Here is a 19,162-nt window from a genome sequence, read left to right on the forward strand (position 1 = left end):
TCACCTCCTGCTGCTGCGGGGTCTAAATGTGCCGAGGACCACCTGTCAAGATGATCTGCTTCCTTACTGTTTTTCTTCCCCATCACCGCATGCAAATCTTTGCCTTGATAAAAAGCAATATTCTTTGCTAAAGTTTAAGGAAACATATAGAAAAAGAGAAAAGATTCCTGGCAGATACCCTCTGTTAATGAAGTGTTCAGAAATCTGCTTGCGCTAAAATAACTCGACATTCCTTGCATGACTTTTATTCCCTCTAATGCAGTTTGGGTTTTTTTCCCTCCACAAAGGTGCATTCTTGATAATTGCTTTCTCACATCCCTCGGAAAACACTAGAAATCATAGACCCGATTCATAGAGTAATTATATAGCTTGCCCGGCACATTTCAGATGCTTGGACACAAAGACACAGGGTTTGCACATAAGCTCAAACTTTCTGAGCACTTAGATCTTGTAATCCCCCTACACTTAATGAACATCTTATTTACTACACTGAGAAACACATCTGTTAATAAAGTGAGATTATTTTTTCTACAAAAAAAGTTTTATTTATTCATGACCTCTGCTTTCAATCATCACACGGACGCGTACCACTCAAAATGACAATTTCGTGACATTACTTCTAATATACACATAATTAGTTGCATATTTAATTAGCTTCCCTTCGCCCCCAGTACTAATAACCACTTCCTCTGATTAACATCTGAGTCCTATAAACCCTTACGATTCTCTTGCCGTCGGTGACAAGCGCAGTTTAAACAGGAAGAGTTAACACTGCCTCATGAGTTAGGTTCAAGTGTAGCAGATGGTTAGGAAATTAATTTCACAAGTAAGTGGATCCTATTGACTCTGACAAACAAAATGTAAGAACAAAAAAAGTCAAAGCCGAAGGAAGACCCTTTGTCCTTCTCAGCTCTATTTTGCATCTGCTGATTGCACGGGTGTGAAAAAGTCCTGTACTGAAAAAGATTTACGGTTCCTTCCGGTTTTATTCATTACCGGTCCGTGTCATTTAGAATTTTATTACTTTTGAGATCTGAAATGCCACAGCTAAAGCTGGGTCACAACAGTTCAGGGCAGAAATCCTCCCAAGGGGTGAAGAGATCCACAGGCTGTAGGGAGGGTCCCTAGTGCCCAGGTGCCTTACCCCTCCCCAACCCCCTCCCCGACCAGCACCAGCAGGGCCCCTGTCCGGGGCACTCCCACTGCGCCACCTGGTGGGCCATGCCTGGAATGGGTGAGTGAGTCCCGTGTCCCGTCCCCCCGTCCCCGCCCGGGGAATGTTGGGAGACTTGTCAGAAACACAAAACCTCAGGCCCCACGAGACCCCTGGGGTCAGACACTCTGGGGGTGGAGCCAGCGATTAGTTTTAATACAGCCCTCTGGGTGATTCTGATGACTCTTGATGTACTGAACATGGGACAGAAATTGACTCCAGGCCCAATGAATGCATATAGAGCCCCAACATCCAAACTACCCATAAGGGAAAGCATGCTGGTCTTTTTGAGGGAAAAACACATTCTGAACACAGGTCTGAAAGCAAATCTTGGGAGCATGGGACCTATGCTGAGAAATGGAATGGGTGCCACACTGGTGTGGGCTGACATGAGGTCGCAAGAGGACCCTAATTCAGCATGACTGGTGTCCTCATAAGAAGAGATGGGGACACAGACACACACCAAGGGACACCGGGAGGTGGCAGCCATCCGCAGGCCCAGGAGGGAGGTCTCAAACCAGCCCTGCTCACACCCAGATCTCAAGCTTCCAAACGTCCCTTATGTCTGTTGTCCTTTGCCACGGCAGCCCGAGCAGACTCATACGTACACTCGTGAACAAGCCTCAGCAAATGAAATAGCGGCTTTAAATAAGAGTTCATTATTCTACCCTCACATCCAGTAGGCCACAGTATCTGCGAGAACACTGATGCGTGCGGTTGTGGGCGGAGGCGCCGGCGGCAAACAGGTGACCTCTGCAATCTGTCGAATCCGTTCAGACCTCTCAGCTCCAAAAGTGCACACAGGTCAAGTCAGAACTCAGGCAAGAGAGAAGGACCCCTCCTTCAGGTCACAGAGCGATGGTGCCACTGCCGGTGGCAAGCACGGAGGAGCTTGCAGTACGTTCTCCAGACCGGCCGTGATCGTGGCGCGTCCTTGCGGGGCGGCGAGGCTTCCGCTGACGTTGACACATGACCCCAGGTGGAACAGCTGATGGAGAAAGCCCCGGCATTTAGGTTTAATTGCACAGTAAATAGATAAAGAATGTGAGATTGTAAATGTGACCATGAGCTATGGACACAGAGCAGCAGCAGCCACCTGGGGGTCGGGGGTTTGCAGGTTTCTGAATGATGGCCCATCAAGTGCATGGCCAGCTCCCGCCACCCCCCACTGCCAGGACAGGCTTCTCCCCAGCTGCCAGGTGTGCTGCCTGCTAACGGCTCAGAGCGGAGCAGAGCCCTCCACAGGCACTGCCCTCTGCCAACTTCTGTCCCTTCCCTGGAGGCAGCCTGACTCTGGTGACTGTCAATGCAGGGTGCAAAGGGGCAGTTCTGGGGCACCACACCAGCCTCAGACGTCCCTGTGGGATCAGATGAAGCCTCTGTAGTAACTTGCCTTCTCCATCCGGTCCTGCTTCCCTCCCGCATGTGGCTCCTTTGAGAACTTCCTGAGAACCACCTGCAGGCAAATCTCACTCAGAATCCCTTTCCAGAAGGACATGGTCTAGACAGCTAGCTATGGAGAGGGAGACACCAGGTTGGGGAACACTGGATGTCCTTGAAGGATGCTGCGTGAGAAGTGCCCAGTGGCGCTGGCTACCTCCAGGATTTGGGGGTGGTGGCCGCACGTTAAGAGATCCTGTAGTGTGTGTCCTCCTGCCCTGCAGCTCTGTTTTCATAGTATCTCACAGGTCATGTGCATTCTGCTTGGGAAATGGAGAAAAAGATGCACAATTTTTTCAACTGACATGTGTTTCCGTCATGAGCTAACAGGTGCCAGACCAAGTACAGGAAAGCAAGAGAATCTTTTCTTTTTTTCCCTAAGATAGATTTATTTATTTATTTATTTATTTATTTATTTATTTATTTATTTGACAGAGAGAGAGAGATCACAAGTAGGCAGAGAGGCAGGCGGCCGGGGGGAGCAGGCTCCCTGCTGAGCAGAGAGCCCAATGTGGGGCTCGATCCCAGGACCCTGAGATCATGACCTGAGCCAAAGGCACAGGCTTAACCCACTGAGCCGATCAGGCACCTGAAAGCAAGAGAATCTTAACAATTTTCTTTCTCTTTGAATGTGAATTAATTCAAATTAGATCTTCAAGTGAAAGCCTCTCTGTTAGGTGATTTCCTATTCCCCATTTATGTGTTTTTTCCCATATAAAGGGATCTAGCAACAACTGGTGTTCGGTCCTTCAAGGAGAAGGAAGACAATTCACAGGAGGATGAAAGGAGTAAATGTCTGATAAACAACTTAGACACCATGGGACATGGAGGAACTTCAGCAAGCAGACCTCGTGGGGTGCCCCCCTGTCCAGCACAGCAAGTTCCTGCTCCACCGGGTTGACTGATGGCCACAGCTCTCTCCTGGAGCAGGTTCTCTACCTACATTCTTTACACACTTAGAGGGGAGGCCAAGGTTCTTCCTGAGCCTTCTGTTTCTTAAAAATAAGCAGCCCATAACACCCACATCCCAGAGAGACACATTTTAGGGTGACAGTTTGCTCCCCTGCAGCTCTACCACGTGACTGAGAACAGACCCTTACCTGTCCCCAGGCAGCTGTCCTCCCACCCCACACATGGCTGCATGTCTCCATGTTCCTCCCATATCGCTACTGACACTTGCTTTGAAGCTCAGAGACATGGAAGGCTCCTTCCAGGAAAGTGACCAGCAGAAGAGGAAAAATACTTAGACACAGGCAGTGCACACTCATCTGCATCTGAAGCAGACGCCCACACGCACCAGCTCCTACCCAAGCTTCAGGTCACACTTACTCAGTCTTACACTTGAATGAATGAGGATCAGCAAGTATTTGAAAGAAGGCCGTAACATGAAAGACAGAGAGACCAACATAAATAGGGGAGAAAAAGTGCAAAGAGCAGGGACATTGTGGAAAAGCCGTGTGGTCAGGTGTCACCTGCTTCAGTTCTGGGGAATCTGCACTTCAGGCTCACCAGATGGCGTGCGGGGCAGTCGGGGTTTGCTGGTTTCTCTGCAGGTCTCACGTGAACCCGACAGCCTATTCCCTGGAGTTTGACGGCACTTTCCAGCGAGGTTGAAGCGAGTCCTTCTGGAAGCATCTTTTCCAACAGACGGAATCTCGGGTTGCAAGGTGTGATGCAGGTCACGTCCCCCGGGAGCACAGCGTGGAAAGATCGCTCTGCCAGACTGTGTTTTTTTTTTTTTTTTTTAAGATTTTTTTTTTAATTTATTTATTTGTCAGAGAGAGAGGGAGAGAGAGCAAGCACAGGCAGACAGAATGGCAGGCAGAGGCAGAGGGAGAAGCAGGCTCCCCGCCAAGCAAGGAGCCCGATGTGGAACTCGATCCCAGGACGCTGGGATCATGACCTGAGCCGAAGGCAGCTGCTTAACCGACTGAGCCACCCAGGCGTCCCCAGACTGTGGTTTTTTAAAAATATAAACAGCTAGGCCTTGAGAGCAGCGAAGTGGATCCCCCTTTATCAGCTGTGGGTCAGAGGAGGCCATGTGGGCCGGATGTCCCAGGACTCTCTGGGAGGGTGAGTCTGGGAGTTCCAAAGACCGTGGATCTGAGACTTAGAAGGACCCACGGCAGTGCTTTCGGCCACGGTGTGCAGAGGGTCTCACAGATGTTGCCAGCGGAGACTCCGTGACACGGTCAGTGAGTGTGACGAGCTCTGAGCACCTAGGACGGTGTACACAGGGCAAGTGTCATAGCGCCCGCCGACAGCACAGATCTGCCAAAGCCCCTGCCCAGTAAAAGGGGTTCCCCGATCGTGGGGACGTTGGAGAGGGTTCCCCAGGTAGGGATTCTCTTTCTCACAGAATCTTAGCCACACGAGAAGCAGTGGCCTGTCTACAAGGGAACGTTTCGGTCCAGTGACCAAACATACAGACCACGACTGAAATGTCTGTCTGTCCCTGAGATAGGGAGACTGTAGGGGAGTCACTTGCCAAACTGGAGTGGCCCAGCAGGCGGTCCAGAGTCTGGGAGCAGAGCAGTTTTCTCTGGACTGGGCTCAGAACGGGTGGGACAAGCAAAGTAGGCACTTTCTGTGGCCCTGTTAGCTCCCCCAACCGCCCCAGTACTGGTTTGTGAATGCAGTCACGGCGTCAGGAGACCAGTGGTTTAAAGCATGTACAGTGGTAAGTACTGGGAATTTTGGAACTTCTGGTGGGCAGATTGTTTTTTGGCCCAAACCAGAATTCTCCCTTTTTATCAAACCAATAATTGTTAGATTTCTAATACTGTTTTTCATTTTCTGGGGCCAATTTTTGGGGTCTCTGTTCCATTTTTCCAAATTATCATTTGGGAAAACTTCCCTTTGGACTTGACAGAGGTCTGGCTATTGGCCTCTTTGAGAGCAGCATTTGGGGCAGAAATGTCAGTGAGGTGGTTTCCTTTGGCCTCCAGGGAGTCACATCTGGAATACCCAGGAAACTTGGTAATGGCCTGAGCAGCTGCAAAAGTGTGGCATGTAATAAATTTTGAACATTGGAGCCAGTTTTTGTTTTACCTTCATCGGAGGTAAATTTTGCTGTTTCCATAATATTCCGAAGTCATGAGCTACTAGGAGATGTATCAGCCATCTGTATAAATGTTTACGATTTTCCTTTGGCCAAAATACAAGAATGGTTAGAAGGAACCCAGCCTTACCTAAGAGGGCAGTGGCAGGAATGTCTGTGAGGCAAGGGGGTTATACCTGAGCCATATTCAGGGTCCGGTTGTTGGCTGTAATGCCCTACAGGGCGACGATGGTCCCCGGTGGGGTGAGCGCTCCAAGGGCATTCCTTCCCTCTCACAAAGAAAAGGGAAAAGGGAAGTTGATGGTTAAGATGTCCAAAGGCAGGGGCCTTATTAGGCTTTTCCTTGAAGTCACAAATGCTCTGTTATCCTGAGCTTTCCAGGACAAGATGGTGGAGAAGTAGGAGGCACTGTTTCAACCTGTTCCCTAAAGTGAGCTGATTACCTACCAAAGAACTCTGATCACCCGTGTAATCAGCCTGAGATTAGAATTATCCACGACTGGATCTCTACGGGGGCAGAAGACGCCAGTGGACAGGTAAAGCGGAGTGGGAACATCGGACTAATATTGGAAGATAAACAAAAGGGGGAGGGAGCCACCAGAAGTGACCCATTGGAAAGTAATAACCCAATACGAGAGTGCCCTGTGATTGGGGACCAGCATTAACTTGGATTCTGGTTGAAAGCACACATCCTGATCTTTCCAAATGATAGGAAAGATTTTCAGTAAAACAATAGAGGTTGAGCTGTAGGAGAAAGTTTGGGATCCAGTTTCAAGGGCAGTCAGCTAGTCCAAGAAAACCTCGTCACTGGGGTTCAGTTTTAGGTTTAGGGATGTTCAGGATGCCTTGAGGTCTCCCTGGATCCAAATCTAGTCCTGGTCCCGAGATCAGGGGCCCTGAGTATCCAACCTGAGTTTGAACACACTGCAGTTTTTCTTTGAAGGTTTTATGTCCCTTTAAAGGCAAAAGTTTTAACAGACGAACATTCCCTTCCTGTGAAGAGTCTGAGAAGTAGAGCAGAAGAGCTGATCATTTCCCTACTGGAGCAAAGTAGAGCCTGCAGAAAACCTTCTGTCGTCTGAATCAGCTTTTAAGGTTTGTGAAAAGTAAGGACTTCCTGCGTATATCACTTCCAAATTCATGGGGTGGGAGGATGGAACGTTGAGGAAAAGTTGGACCATACAAAGGAAGGCAGAAAAAGGGAAGGAGAGGGAACATCAGAGTCACTAGGAAGCACTAAATGCAACAGCAGAAATAAATCTAGTATGTTCCCAGGCGGCCTGAAGACGGTGGAGCTGTGTGTTGTCTGGAGAAATGCCTGCAGCACACAGAGAAGGAAAAGTGGAGGCTGGGCAGGCACAGCGGCCAGAGCTGGCCCCGCCATGCCCGTCGGCCACGCATTGGTTCCGAGGCCGAAAATACTGCTAGCAGGTAAAGGTTCCAACTACCAGGAGAATATAACAATTTTAGAAGATATGTGTCCAATAGTACATAAAATCTCAAAAAATATAAAGCAGAAACTCATAGAAATCCCAGGAGAAACTAAAAAATCTACAGTCGTAGAAAGATGTTTCTCAGTGATTTGCCATTTAAGTCACGGCAACTGGGAAATATCTGATCAGCAGGTCTGATCCCTCTGGAGACGCAGGCAGAACACCGCACCCTTCAGTTAGGAAATGCACATCATTTCGCAAACGTTTAAGGGAAAACATACAAACATTGTCCATATCCTAGACCGTAAAGCTGGTTTCAACGAATTTCACAGAACTGGTACCCACCTAGACTACATTTTCTGACCATAACTCAATTAAAACATAAAGCAGTAATGAAAGAAGATAGTATTACGAAAGCAATGCCTACAGGCTTAGAAGCCAATCAGTCAGTGATTCTACATAACTGGTGGACTAAGGAAGAGAGTGTAATGGAAGCTGGACAGGTCGAATGCTGAACCCCCTTGTCCGCTACAACTCCGCGCTGGGAACTGGGAGCGCTCCGTGCACGCCAGCAGCCAACGAAGGAGTGTATTGGCTCCAAAAGCAGAAAGCAGAAAATAATATAAATAATAGCAGAAATGGATTAAAAAGGAAACAAAATATACCTGGAGGGGCTCCCCAAAAGTCTAAAATTGGTTATTTAGGGGAGAGCCAAGGGTAAGTACAACAAGCAGCCAGCCTCTGGCACGACTGTTCACCAGGAAAGGAAGACGCTGTACTCTGGCCGGAGTTGGGGAAGAGCAGGAGGCAAAGTCGCTACAGCAGATTCTTTGATCGTCACGCGCCAGTTCGCACGGAGCGCTTTCCATGCAGCAGACACTGTTCCCGATGCTTTGTGAAGGATGGCCCACGGCAGCGCATCACTGTCCTTGTATTTCAGACGGAAACTAAAGCACAGAAGGTCGTTGACTCGCGGAAATTCGAACATCATCTCAATGAACCACGCTAAGTGTAAGGAGCAGCTTGCTCCGACCCCTGTCGCCGCCCCACAGGGCTGTGTGATGGCCACAGTCGCTGGACAGACATCTGTTCTGTGGAGAGAAGCTCTGGGCTGAGGGCTGACCCGACAGCGGAGCAGGACAAGATCACCCCGCAGAGTCTGGCAAGGTCAACAAGCCACACCCACTTACAGAACTTCCGGGAAGCCCTTCCATTGCTTATCTTCAACCGTCAGCAGACAACCGTGGATTACCTTCTGAAATGGAAAATAAGACCGAAACAAGAAAAAAGAAGGACTCAGCTTGGAGGAACAGAAGTCTGTAAAGAAAAGAAAAACTTCAAAATTAGCATTATACCCACAAACATATGATCTCTGAGGATATTATACGTATATTATGTATCTTTAGAGGAAATAAGAATATGGATATGGATGCCACAAAAAGGAGCATTTAGAACAAAAGAAAGGAAGCGAGTAATTAAAAACCCAATAGGATGGTTGGAAGAAAAATTTGAGGAAATCTCACAAAGGAAAATAATGGTACACAAAAAAGGAGAACAGAGAAAAGTTAAGGAGGGGTGCCTGGGTGGCTCAGTGGGTTAAGCCTCTGCCTCAGCTCAGAGTCCTGGGATCAAGTCCCTAATCGGGCTCTCTGCTCAGCAGGGAGCCTGCCCCCCCACCCTTTCCCTCTGCCTGCCTCTCTGCCTACTTGTCATCTCTGTCAAATAAACAAATAAAATCTTAAAAAAAAAAAAAGTCAAGGAAATCAGAGGTTAATTTCTGTAATCCCAGTGTCAAATATGAGGACTTCCAGAGAGCACCGGAGCTAAGTGTTGAGAAGAAGGTGGGAGATGTAACGCAGTCCTTGGAAGACGTTCTTGTGGTTGTTGACCCGACAGTAGCAATAATATTTTTCCTCGGTGATATGCAAACGCCAAAGTCCTTCTAAAATGGGGCAAGTGGGGTGTGCCCAAACACCTGCCCGGGGTGTTCGCCTCCATCGAGACCCACTGCAGTAAGGATGGCACCATTTTTAGCTCGTCAGAGTCTGAGACCGCATGCAAGCCCTGTCAGCGACCCTGCGCACCCCAAGCCCTTCGGACAGGCAGAGCAATGCCTAGGGCCTCAGGGGCCGAGGGACATTATGGTGATCCCCCCACCGCTCTGGCCACCCATCCCAGGTCCTGCCCCCGCAGATCTCCATGGGCGAGGAGGGATGATGGCAACTGTAACTCCAGGACTCTTTGTCTTTACTCAAAAAGAAGAGTCGAGGGTGAGGAAAGGAGAAAGAAAAATCCCCCGCTTCTTGGAAGATAAATAAACGCGAAAAGGTGGACAAAAATGTAAAAAGACAAGGGAGGACCTTCCAGTTGATTGTCCGCAGTCCTACCCAACAGAGAGACTTGGATGCCCGAGCAGGTGGGAAATGCCCCAGCAGCTGAGATGTGGGTGGGATTGGGGGAAACCATCACGCGGAGTGCGTTCTTGTGCTCTGGGCTTAGCAGACGGAGGAACCTGGGATCAACCTTTGGAAAAACAACGCGAAGATGGAAAGTGCTCCTGTCATTGGGATAAGTGCTGCCCCCCTGTGCCTGTCCATTCGCTGATGGCTACACGCAGACAATGCTGCACTGGTGCTCCCAGCCCCATGGAAAGCCATGGGGGACCTTCCAGCCTCTCCCTAGAGTGCGGGTCCCAGCCCTTCCCCACATGCTGTCCTCTGCGAGGCAGGCAGGGCAGTTGCCAAACCCATAAGGCCAATGTTGTGCCCGAGTTTTCGCATCTAAGAGACCACCCAGGAGCCAACTCCGATGTAATCACACGAGGCTTTATTTGACAAGCTTAAGCTTGGGCCCAAGTATACCCAACGCAGCGGAGTAGGGACTTAGACCCTGAACCAGATTACAGTCAAGAGTTTTTAAAGGCAGAGTAGAGGTGAACTCGGCGGTGGGTGAGGACAAAGGGGGTGTTCAGAAGGGCTATCGGGGTAAAGAAGACTGTCAGGATATTGGAGGCCTGGTTACTATCAAGCCAAGGCCGTTTTTCCCTCTAATGAGACACTAACATGAAGACAGTTGGGAGTTTCCTGGTGGAATGTCACATTCCTCCTATCAAGCGTCCTTGTTAGTGAGATTTAGCACTGGGACATTTGTAAACCGAGGGAGACTCCTGTCTTGCAGGACTGTGATTTTTACAAGTTAACTATTTGTTCACACATACTAGCGAGGGGAGGGGAGCGGGTGCAGAGGGGGTGCCGGTGCCGGCTTTGGCTTTGTCCAGATGGCGGCACTTATGTCAGGGCTAGACTCGAGGTGGGTACAGCCTTGTTTTTCTTGGCCTCCACAGCCGAGATGCAAGCCCAGGCTTCAGACAGAGATGGGGCTGGGGTGACCCCTGTCAGCCACCATCTACACTCTCTAGAACACCCGCAGGCACCACACCGAGTGTGGGGGGCCACTGGTCACCTTCTGTCCTCCTCCCAGTCTCTCCTCTCGGAACCGGACCGTGTGGGGAGATGAGCACAGGCCCTCCACCACCCCTGCTTCTGCTTCTCATGAACCCACCTTCCAGGAAGCGGCCTGTCAGGGAGTGCTAGCTGCTGAGAGGCCGCAGAGATAAGGGAGACCTCCTAGAAGTCAAATGTGTTCCACGGACTGACACGTGTTTGGGGGCTGAATGGGGAAGGATCCCTTGGTGTTGATGTTCAGCCCACCCAACCCAAGGAAAGAATTTCTCAGCAAACATCTCTGCCCCTCTCTGCCCCAGAACCCAGAGCTCAGATGGACAGGTTCCACTCCTGGGTCCCCCACTCCTGCCCAACCACCCCCAGCCTGAGCCTGACCCGGACCAGGACCCGGACCAGGAGCATTTCAGAAGTTTCAAGCGATTCATCTGAATGGTGCTGGTACGCGGCCCCGGGTAAGGGCGGTGCAACTCCGCCTGGGGCAAAGACGCTTGAGAATCACTACAACGGGCCCCTCCCCCAGAAGATCTACGGGAAACCCAGCCAGGACCAAGTTCACCTACCAAGGAGAGCGGCGGAATTCCAGAGGAGAAGAAAGCAAAGCACGGAACTCATGGCTTTCTCCCCATGATTTTTTAGCCTTGCAGTTAATTTAATTTTTTTTTCTTTTTCAATTTTTTTTCTTTTTCTCTTCTTCTGCTAATTTTTTTTAACTTTTACCATTTTCTTTTTTTTAACGTTTTTTAAATAGTTTAATATATATATATTTTTTCCTCTTTTTATATTTTTTTCTTTATCGGCTTTCTTTTTTTTAATAGTTTTTTTTTTCTTTCTTTCTGAACCCCTTTTTATCCCCTTTCTCCCCCCTCACAATTCAGGATCTCTTCTGATTTGGCTAAAGCATATTTTCCTGGGGTTGTTGCCACCCTTTTAGTATTTTACTTGCTCCTTCATAAACTCTTATCTGGACAAAATGACAAGGCGGAAAAATTCACAACAAAAAAAAGAACAAGAGGCAATACCAAAGGCTAGGGACCTAATCAATACAGACATTGGTAATATGTCAGATATAGAGTTCAGAATGATGATTCTCAAGGTTCTAGCCGGGCTTGAAAAAGGCATGGAAGATATTAAAGCAACCCTCTCGGGAGATATAAAAGCCCTTTCTGGAGAAATAAAAGAACTAAAATCTAACCAAGTTGAAATCAAAAAAGCTATTAATGAGGTGCAATCAAAAATGGAGGCTCTCACTGCTAGGATAAATGAGGCAGAAGAAAGAATTAGCGATATAGAAGACCAAATGACAGAGAATAAAGAAGCTGAGCAAAAGAGGGACAAACAGCTACTGGACCACGAGGGGAGAATTCGAGAGATAAGTGACACCATAAGACGAAACAACATTAGAATAATTGGGATTCCAGAAGAAGAGGAAACAGAGAGGGGAGCAGAAGGTATATTGGAGAGAATTATTGGAGAGAATTTCCCCAATATGGCAAAGGGAACAAGCATCAAAATCCAGGAGGTTCAGAGAACCCCCCTCAAAATCAATAAGAATAGGTCTACACCCCGTCACCTAATAGTAAAATTGACAAGTCTTAGTGACAAAGAAAAGATCCTGAAAGCAGCCCGGGAAAAGAAGTCTGTAACGTACAATGGTAAAAATATTAGATTGGCAGCAGACTTATCCACAGATACCTGGCAGGCCAGAAAGAGCTGGCATGATATATTCAGAGTACTAAATGAGAAAAACATGCAGCCAAGAATACTATATCCAGCTAGGCTATCATTGAAAATAGAAGGAGAGATTAAAAGCTTCCAGGACAAACAAAAACTGAAAGAATTTGCAAATACCAAACCAGCTCTACAGGAAATATTGAAAGGGGTCCTCTAAGCAAAGAGAGACCCTCAAAGTAGTAGATCAGAAAGAAACAGAGACAATATACAATAACAGTCACCTTACAGGCAATACAATGGCACTAAATTCATATCTCTCAATACTTACCCTGAATGTTAATGGGCTAAATGCCCCAATCAAAAGACACAGGGTATCAGAATGGATAAAAAAACAAAAACCATCTATATGTTGCCTACAAGAAACTCATCTTACACCCGAAGACACCTCCAGGTTTAAAGTGAGGGGGTGGAAAAGAATTTACCATGCTAATGGACATCAGAAGAAAGCAGGAGTGGCAATCCTTATATCAGATCAATTAGATTTTAAGCCAAAGATTATAATAAGAGATGAGGAAGGACACTATATCATACTCAAAGGAACTGTCCAACAAGAAGATCTAACAATTTTAAATATCTATGCCCCTAACGTGGGAGCAGCCAACTATATAAACCAATTAATAACAAAATCAAAGAAACACATCGACAAGAATACAATAATAGTAGGGGATTTTAACACTCCCCTCACTGAAATGGACAGATCATCCAAGCAAAAGATCAACAAGGAAATCAAGGCCTTAAATGACACACTGGACCAGATGGACATCACAGATATATTCAGAACATTTCATCCCAAAGCAACAGAATACACATTCTTCTCTAGTGCACATGGAACGTTCTCCAGAATAGATCACATTCTTGGTCCTAAATCAAGTCTCAACCGGTATCAAAAGATTGGGATCATTCCCTGCATATTTTCAGACCACAATGCTCTAAAGCTAGAACTCAATAACAAGAGGAAATTTGGAAAGAACCCAAATACATGGAGACTAAACAGCATCCTTCTAAAGAATGAATGGGTCAACCAGGAAATCAAAGAAGAATTGAAAAAATTTATGGAAACAAATGATAATGAAAACACAATGGTTCAGAATCTGTGGGACACAACAAAGGCAGTCCTGAGAGGAAAATATATAGCGGTACAAGCCTTTCTCAAGAAACAAGAAAGGTCTCAGGTACACAACCTAACCCTACACCTAAAGGAGCTGGAGAAAGAACAAGAAAGAAACCCTAAACCCAGCAGGAGAAGAGAAATCATAAAGATCAGAGCAGAAATCAATGAAATAGAAACCAAAAAAACAATAGAACAAATCAATGAAACTAGGAGCTGGTTCTTTGAAAGAATTAATAAGATTGATAAACCCCTGGCCAGACTTATCAAAAAGAAAAGAGAGAGGACCCAAATAAATAAAATCATGAATGAAAGAGGAGAGATCACAACGAACACCAAAGAAATACAGACAATTATAAGAACATACTATGAGCAACTCTACGCCAACAAATTTGACAATCTGGAAGAAATGGATGCATTCCTAGAGACATATAAACTACCACAACTGAACCAGGAAGAAATAGAAAGCCTGAACAGACCCATAACCAGTAAGGAGATTGAAACAGTCATCAAAAATCTCCAAACAAACAAAAGCCCAGGGCCAGACGGCTTCCCGGGGGAATTCTACCAAACATTTAAAGAAGAACTAATTCCTATTCTCCTGAAACTGTTCCAAAAAATAGCAATAGAAGGAAAACTTCCAAACTCATTTTATGAGGCCAGCATCACCTTGATCCCAAAACCAGACAAGGATCCCAACAAAAAAGAGAACTACAGACCAATATCCTTGATGAACACAGATGCAAAAATTCTCGCCAAAATACTAGCCAATAGGATTCAACAGTACGTTAAAAGGATTATTCACCACGACCAAGTGGGATTTATTCCAGGGCTGCAAGGCTGGTTCAACATCCGCAAATCAATCAATGTGATACAACACATTAATAAAAGAAAGAACAAGAACCATATGATACTCTCCATAGATGCTGAAAAAGCATTTGACAAAGTACAGCATCCCTTCCTGATCAAAACTCTTCAAAGTGTAGGGATAGAGGGCACATACCTCAATATTATCAAAGCCATCTATGAAAAACCCACCGCAAATATCATTCTCAATGGAGAAAAACTGAAAGCTTTTCCGCTAAGGTCAGGAACACGGCAGGGATGTCCGTTATCACCACTGCTATTCAACATAGTACTAGAAGTCCTAGCCTCAGCAATCAGACAACAAAAGGAAATTAAAGGCATCCAAATCGGCAAAGAAGAAGTCAAACTATCACTCTTCGCAGATGATATGATACTATATGTGGAAAACCCAAAAGACTCCACTCCAAAACTTCTAGAACTTGTACAGGAATTCAGTAAAGTGTCAGGATATAAAATCAATGCACAGAAATCAGTTGCATTTCTCTACACCAACAACAAGACAGAAGAAAGAGAAATTAAGGAGTCCATCCCATTTACAATTGCACCCAAAACTATAAGATACCTAGGAATAAACCTAACCAAAGAGACTAAGAATCTATACTCAGAAAACTATAAAGTACTCATGAAAGAAATTGAGGAAGACATAAAGAAATGGAAAAATGTTCCATGCTCCTGGATTGGAAGAATAAATATTGTGAAAATGTCTATGCTACCTAAAGCAATCTACACATTTAATGCAATTCCTATCAAAGTACCATCCATTTTTTTCAAAGAAATGGAACAAATAATCCTAAAATTTATATGGAACCAGAAAAGACCTCGAATAGCCAAAGGAATATTGAAAAAGAAAGCCAAAGTTGGTGGCATCACAATTCCGGACTTCAAGCTCTATTACAAAGCTGTCATCATCAAGACAGCATGGTACTGGCACAAAAACAGACACATAGATCAATGGAACAGAATAGAGAGCCCAGAAATGGACCCTCAACTCTATGGTCAACTCATCTTCGACAAAGCAGGAAAGAATGTCCAATGGAACAAAGACAGCCTCTTCAATAAATGGTGTTGGGAAAATTGGACAGCCACATGCAGAAAAATGAAATTGGATCATTTCCTTACACCACACACGAAAATAGACTCAAAATGGATGAAGGATCTCAATGTGAGAAAGGAATCCATCAAAATCCTCGAGGAGAACACAGGCAGCAACCTCTTCGACGTCAGCCGCAGCAACATCTTCCTAGGAACATCACCAAAGGCAAGGGAAGCAAGGGCAAAAATGAACTTTTGGGATTTTATCAAGATCAAAAGCTTTTGCACAGCAAAGGAAACAGTGAACAAAACCAAAAGACAACTGACAGAATGGGAGTAGATATTTGCAAATGACATATCAGATAAAGGGCTAGTGTCCAAAATCTATAAAGAACTTAGCAAACTCAACACCCAAAGAACAAATAATCCAATCAAGAAATGGGCAGAGGACATGAACAGACATTTCTGCAAAGAAGACATCCAGATGGCCAACAGACACATGAAAAAGTGCTCCATATCACTCGGCATCAGGGAAATACAAATCAAAACCACCATGAGATATCACCTCACACCAGTCAGAATGGCTAAAATTAACAAGTCAGGAAATGACAGATGCTGGCGAGGATGCGGAGAAAGGGGAACCCTCCTACACTGTTGGTGGGAATGCAAGCTGGTGCAACCACTCTGGAAAACAGCATGGAGGTTCCTCAAAATGTTGAAAATAGAACTACCCTATGACCCTGCAATTGCACTGCTGGGTATTTACCCTAAAGATACAAACATAGTGATCCGAAGGGGCACATGCACCCGAATGTTTATAGCAGCAATGTCTACAATAGCCAAACTATGGAAAGAACCTAGATGTCCATCTACAGACGAATGGATAAAGAAGATGTGGTATATATACACAATGGAATACTATGCAGCCATCAAAAGAAATGAAATCTTGCCATTTGCGACGACGTGGATGGAACTAGAGGGTATCATGCTTAGCGAAATAAGTCAATCGGAGAAAGACAACTATCATATGATCTCCCTGATATGAGGGAGAGGAGATGCAACATGGGGGGTCGAGGGGGTAGGAGAAGAGTAAATGAAACAAGATGGGATTGGGAGGGAGACAAACCATAAGTGACTCTTAATCTCACAAAACAAACTGAGGGTTGATGAGGGGAGGGGGTTGGGAGAGGGGGTGGGGTTATGGATATCGGGGAGGGTATGTGCTATGGTGAGTGTTGTGAAGTGTGTAAACCTGGTGATTCGCAGACCTGTACCCCTGGGGATAAAAATATATGTTTATAAAGCTGTAAAAAAAGAAAGAAAGAAAGAAAGAAAGGATGAATCCCCAAGTTTTGTAGCAACATGGACGGGACTGGAAGAGATTATGCTGAGTGAAATAAGTCAAGCAGAAAGAGTCAATTATCATATGGTTTCACTTATTTGTGGAGCATAACAAATAGCATGGAGGACAAGGGGAGATGGAGAGGAGAAGGGAGTTGAGGGAAATTGGAAGGGGAGGTGAACCATGAGAGACTATGGACTCTGAAAAACGATCTGAGAATTTTGAAGGGGTGGGGGGTGGGAGGTTGGGGGCACCAGGTGGTGGGTATTGTAGAGGGCACGGATTGCATGGAGCACTGGGTGTGGTGCAAAAATAATGAATACTGTTATGCTGAAAAAAAATAAAAAAATTAAATGTGAATGGTGCTGGTATGCCTTTAAGGCATTTATAATTACCTGGAGAGATTTAATAAAAAGGACAAGGAAAGAGGTTGAGTCTGGCTAATTATCTGCTCAGAATATTTCCTGTAAGGTAGAGGATTTAATTAGCTGAATAGTTCTTGCCCAGATTTGGAAATAAGACTATGTGTCAGTTAAATATTCATTTAGAACATTGTTTGAAATGGGTGCATAATAGTTCATGTTCTAGAAGATCCGTATAATTAACCATTCTATGTTCCTTAAGCTTGGCAAATTTCTCCCAATTTTTACTATTATCAACGAAGCTCTTATGCATATCCTTAAATATTGTACTATGTGATGTCTATTTTCATTTTTAATCCAATATAATAGGTAAAAAATGGCATGGCACTATTTTAAGTTGCCTTGCTTTTTAAATTTTAAAACGATTTTTAAAATATGTTTATTGCCCATTTCATTGTAATTTCATCTTGGGGTGTGCTTTTTTTTTTTTTTTTTTTTAAGATTTTTCAGAGAGAGCAAGAGCAAGGAATGCACACACATGAGCTCAGAGGGGCAGGGAGAGGGAGCAGCAGCCTCCCTGCTGAGCAAGGAGCCCGGCAAGCGACTCCATCCCAGGACCCCGAGATCCTGACCCGAGCCGAGTGCAGAGGCTTTACCGACTGAGCCCCCAGGCATCCCTGGGAGGTGCTGTTCATCATTATCTGAACTTGTTAGTTTCTCTATTATAAATGCTTATTTTGCCCCACTTTGTCGTATGGAGAGTTTTGTCTGCAGTAACTCTCTCTCCCTAATAGCAGAGCCCTCTTTTCTCTTATGTTTGTTTATGCTTGGAACCGCTGTCTTAGCCCAAATGAGCACTCCAGTGCCGCCCTGTAATTAAGGAAACTAGGTTGTAAGAGAATACCGTCCAGACCCCATAGCTAGGAGAGTTGGGGCAGACCTGAACCCCGCTCCCACTGCGGCTCTTCCCCTGCTCCTCAGACTCCCTCCGGCCAGCTGCGGGCAGCTGGGGGACGGGCAGCTGGGGACAGGGAGGCCGGCTGCTGACCCAGGAGTTGTCATCGGAGAATACCTGGGGCCTCCATGAGCCTGGATCCCTGTTGTATATCCCAGACCATTTCCTACCACATACCAGTCCCGCAAAGGCCTTCCTCCAGTGAAGACAAATTTCTTGCGGAGACAAAGAAACCGCTCCTTTGGATTCTCTGGCAGCAACAGGAAGCTTGGAGATGCCGGCGGCTCACTTCAGAGGAAGAACGAGGCCCACTGAGCGTCTCAGCGCAGGTGAGTCCTGGGCCCGGCATCCCCCGGGGTGTGTAATACACAGATGGCAGGTACCTTCTCTCTGGTCCCTACCACAACCTGGCACATGGCGAAGGCCACGGTTTGTTGATCCAGTCTAATGTGGACTCACATGTTCAAGGTGTTGAGATGAAGGCAGGAGTCAGAACACCCTCCCATCAGCGGTCCACCGAGCCCTCACCCTATTGCATCTGAACAGGACAGCCACCACGTCCCCTGCCACACAGCTCTGCTCCTGCCACTTCTACCCCAGGCCTGGGAAATCCAAACAGAACAGGTAACACGGGGCAGGTTCCTGACAAACACCGCCTCGCAACCGGCACCTGGCCTGCACACCCCTTCAGTGGGGACTGTCACCTGGGACAGGAGAACGGGAGCTGGGGGGTCACAGGGACCATAGGCCAGGAGGGTACGTGCCAATCCACACACCTGAGTGGGCTTCGGTCGAGATGGACAGTACCGACATGGGGACAAGCAGGGGTACCTGGGGACCAAGAAGCCAACGCACCGTCATTCACAGAAGTCCTGCAGTTTTGCCAACGTGTGCCCTTCCCTCCCCTTCCTTTCCCAGAGTGGCCAGGCAGCTGCCAAGTGACGCGTGTGACCACCAGCCGGTGCTCGGCTCCTGCATTCCCAAGGGCTGCGGGGCGCCGGGTCTCCTGCGCCCACCTCCAACCAGCACCTGGCCCTTGCCTGGAAAGTGAGTGAAGCTCATTGTTTACTTCTCTGTAACCTCAGTTTGGTTCCTTGTGACCAAGAGGGGTCTTCATTTCTCCAACCATGAGGGACCATGGCCACTGCTGAGCA

At 46.6% G+C, this 19,162-nt stretch overlaps 1 protein-coding gene and 1 long non-coding RNA gene across 4 annotated transcripts in view; both read left to right on the forward strand.

Annotated features, from left to right (window-relative positions):
* The window catches only part of LOC125083880 (uncharacterized), a 64,520-nt gene extending 60,089 nt beyond the window's left edge, over window positions 1-4,431 (forward strand). For all 3 annotated transcript variants that reach the window (XR_007122397.1, XR_007122398.1, XM_047700871.1), the window contains one exon: window positions 3,374-4,431. Coding sequence is in view for 1 of the 3 variants with exons in the window: in XM_047700871.1 (XP_047556827.1) it covers window positions 3,374-3,436 (63 nt within the window). In the remaining 2 variants the exon portion in view is untranslated. The remainder of the gene's footprint in view (window positions 1-3,373) is intronic.
* A 1,868-nt stretch (window positions 4,432-6,299) lies between these two features.
* On the forward strand, window positions 6,300-19,043 carry LOC125084059 (uncharacterized). Its single transcript, XR_007122453.1, has 3 exons — window positions 6,300-6,809; window positions 18,266-18,632; window positions 18,927-19,043. It is a non-coding gene; the product is annotated as an uncharacterized LOC125084059 (long non-coding RNA).
* The last annotated feature ends 119 nt before the right edge of the window (window positions 19,044-19,162 follow it).

The sequence above is a fragment of the Lutra lutra genome, chromosome 13, assembly GCF_902655055.1.
Source record: "Lutra lutra chromosome 13, mLutLut1.2, whole genome shotgun sequence".
Taxonomy (NCBI): domain Eukaryota; kingdom Metazoa; phylum Chordata; class Mammalia; order Carnivora; family Mustelidae; genus Lutra; species Lutra lutra.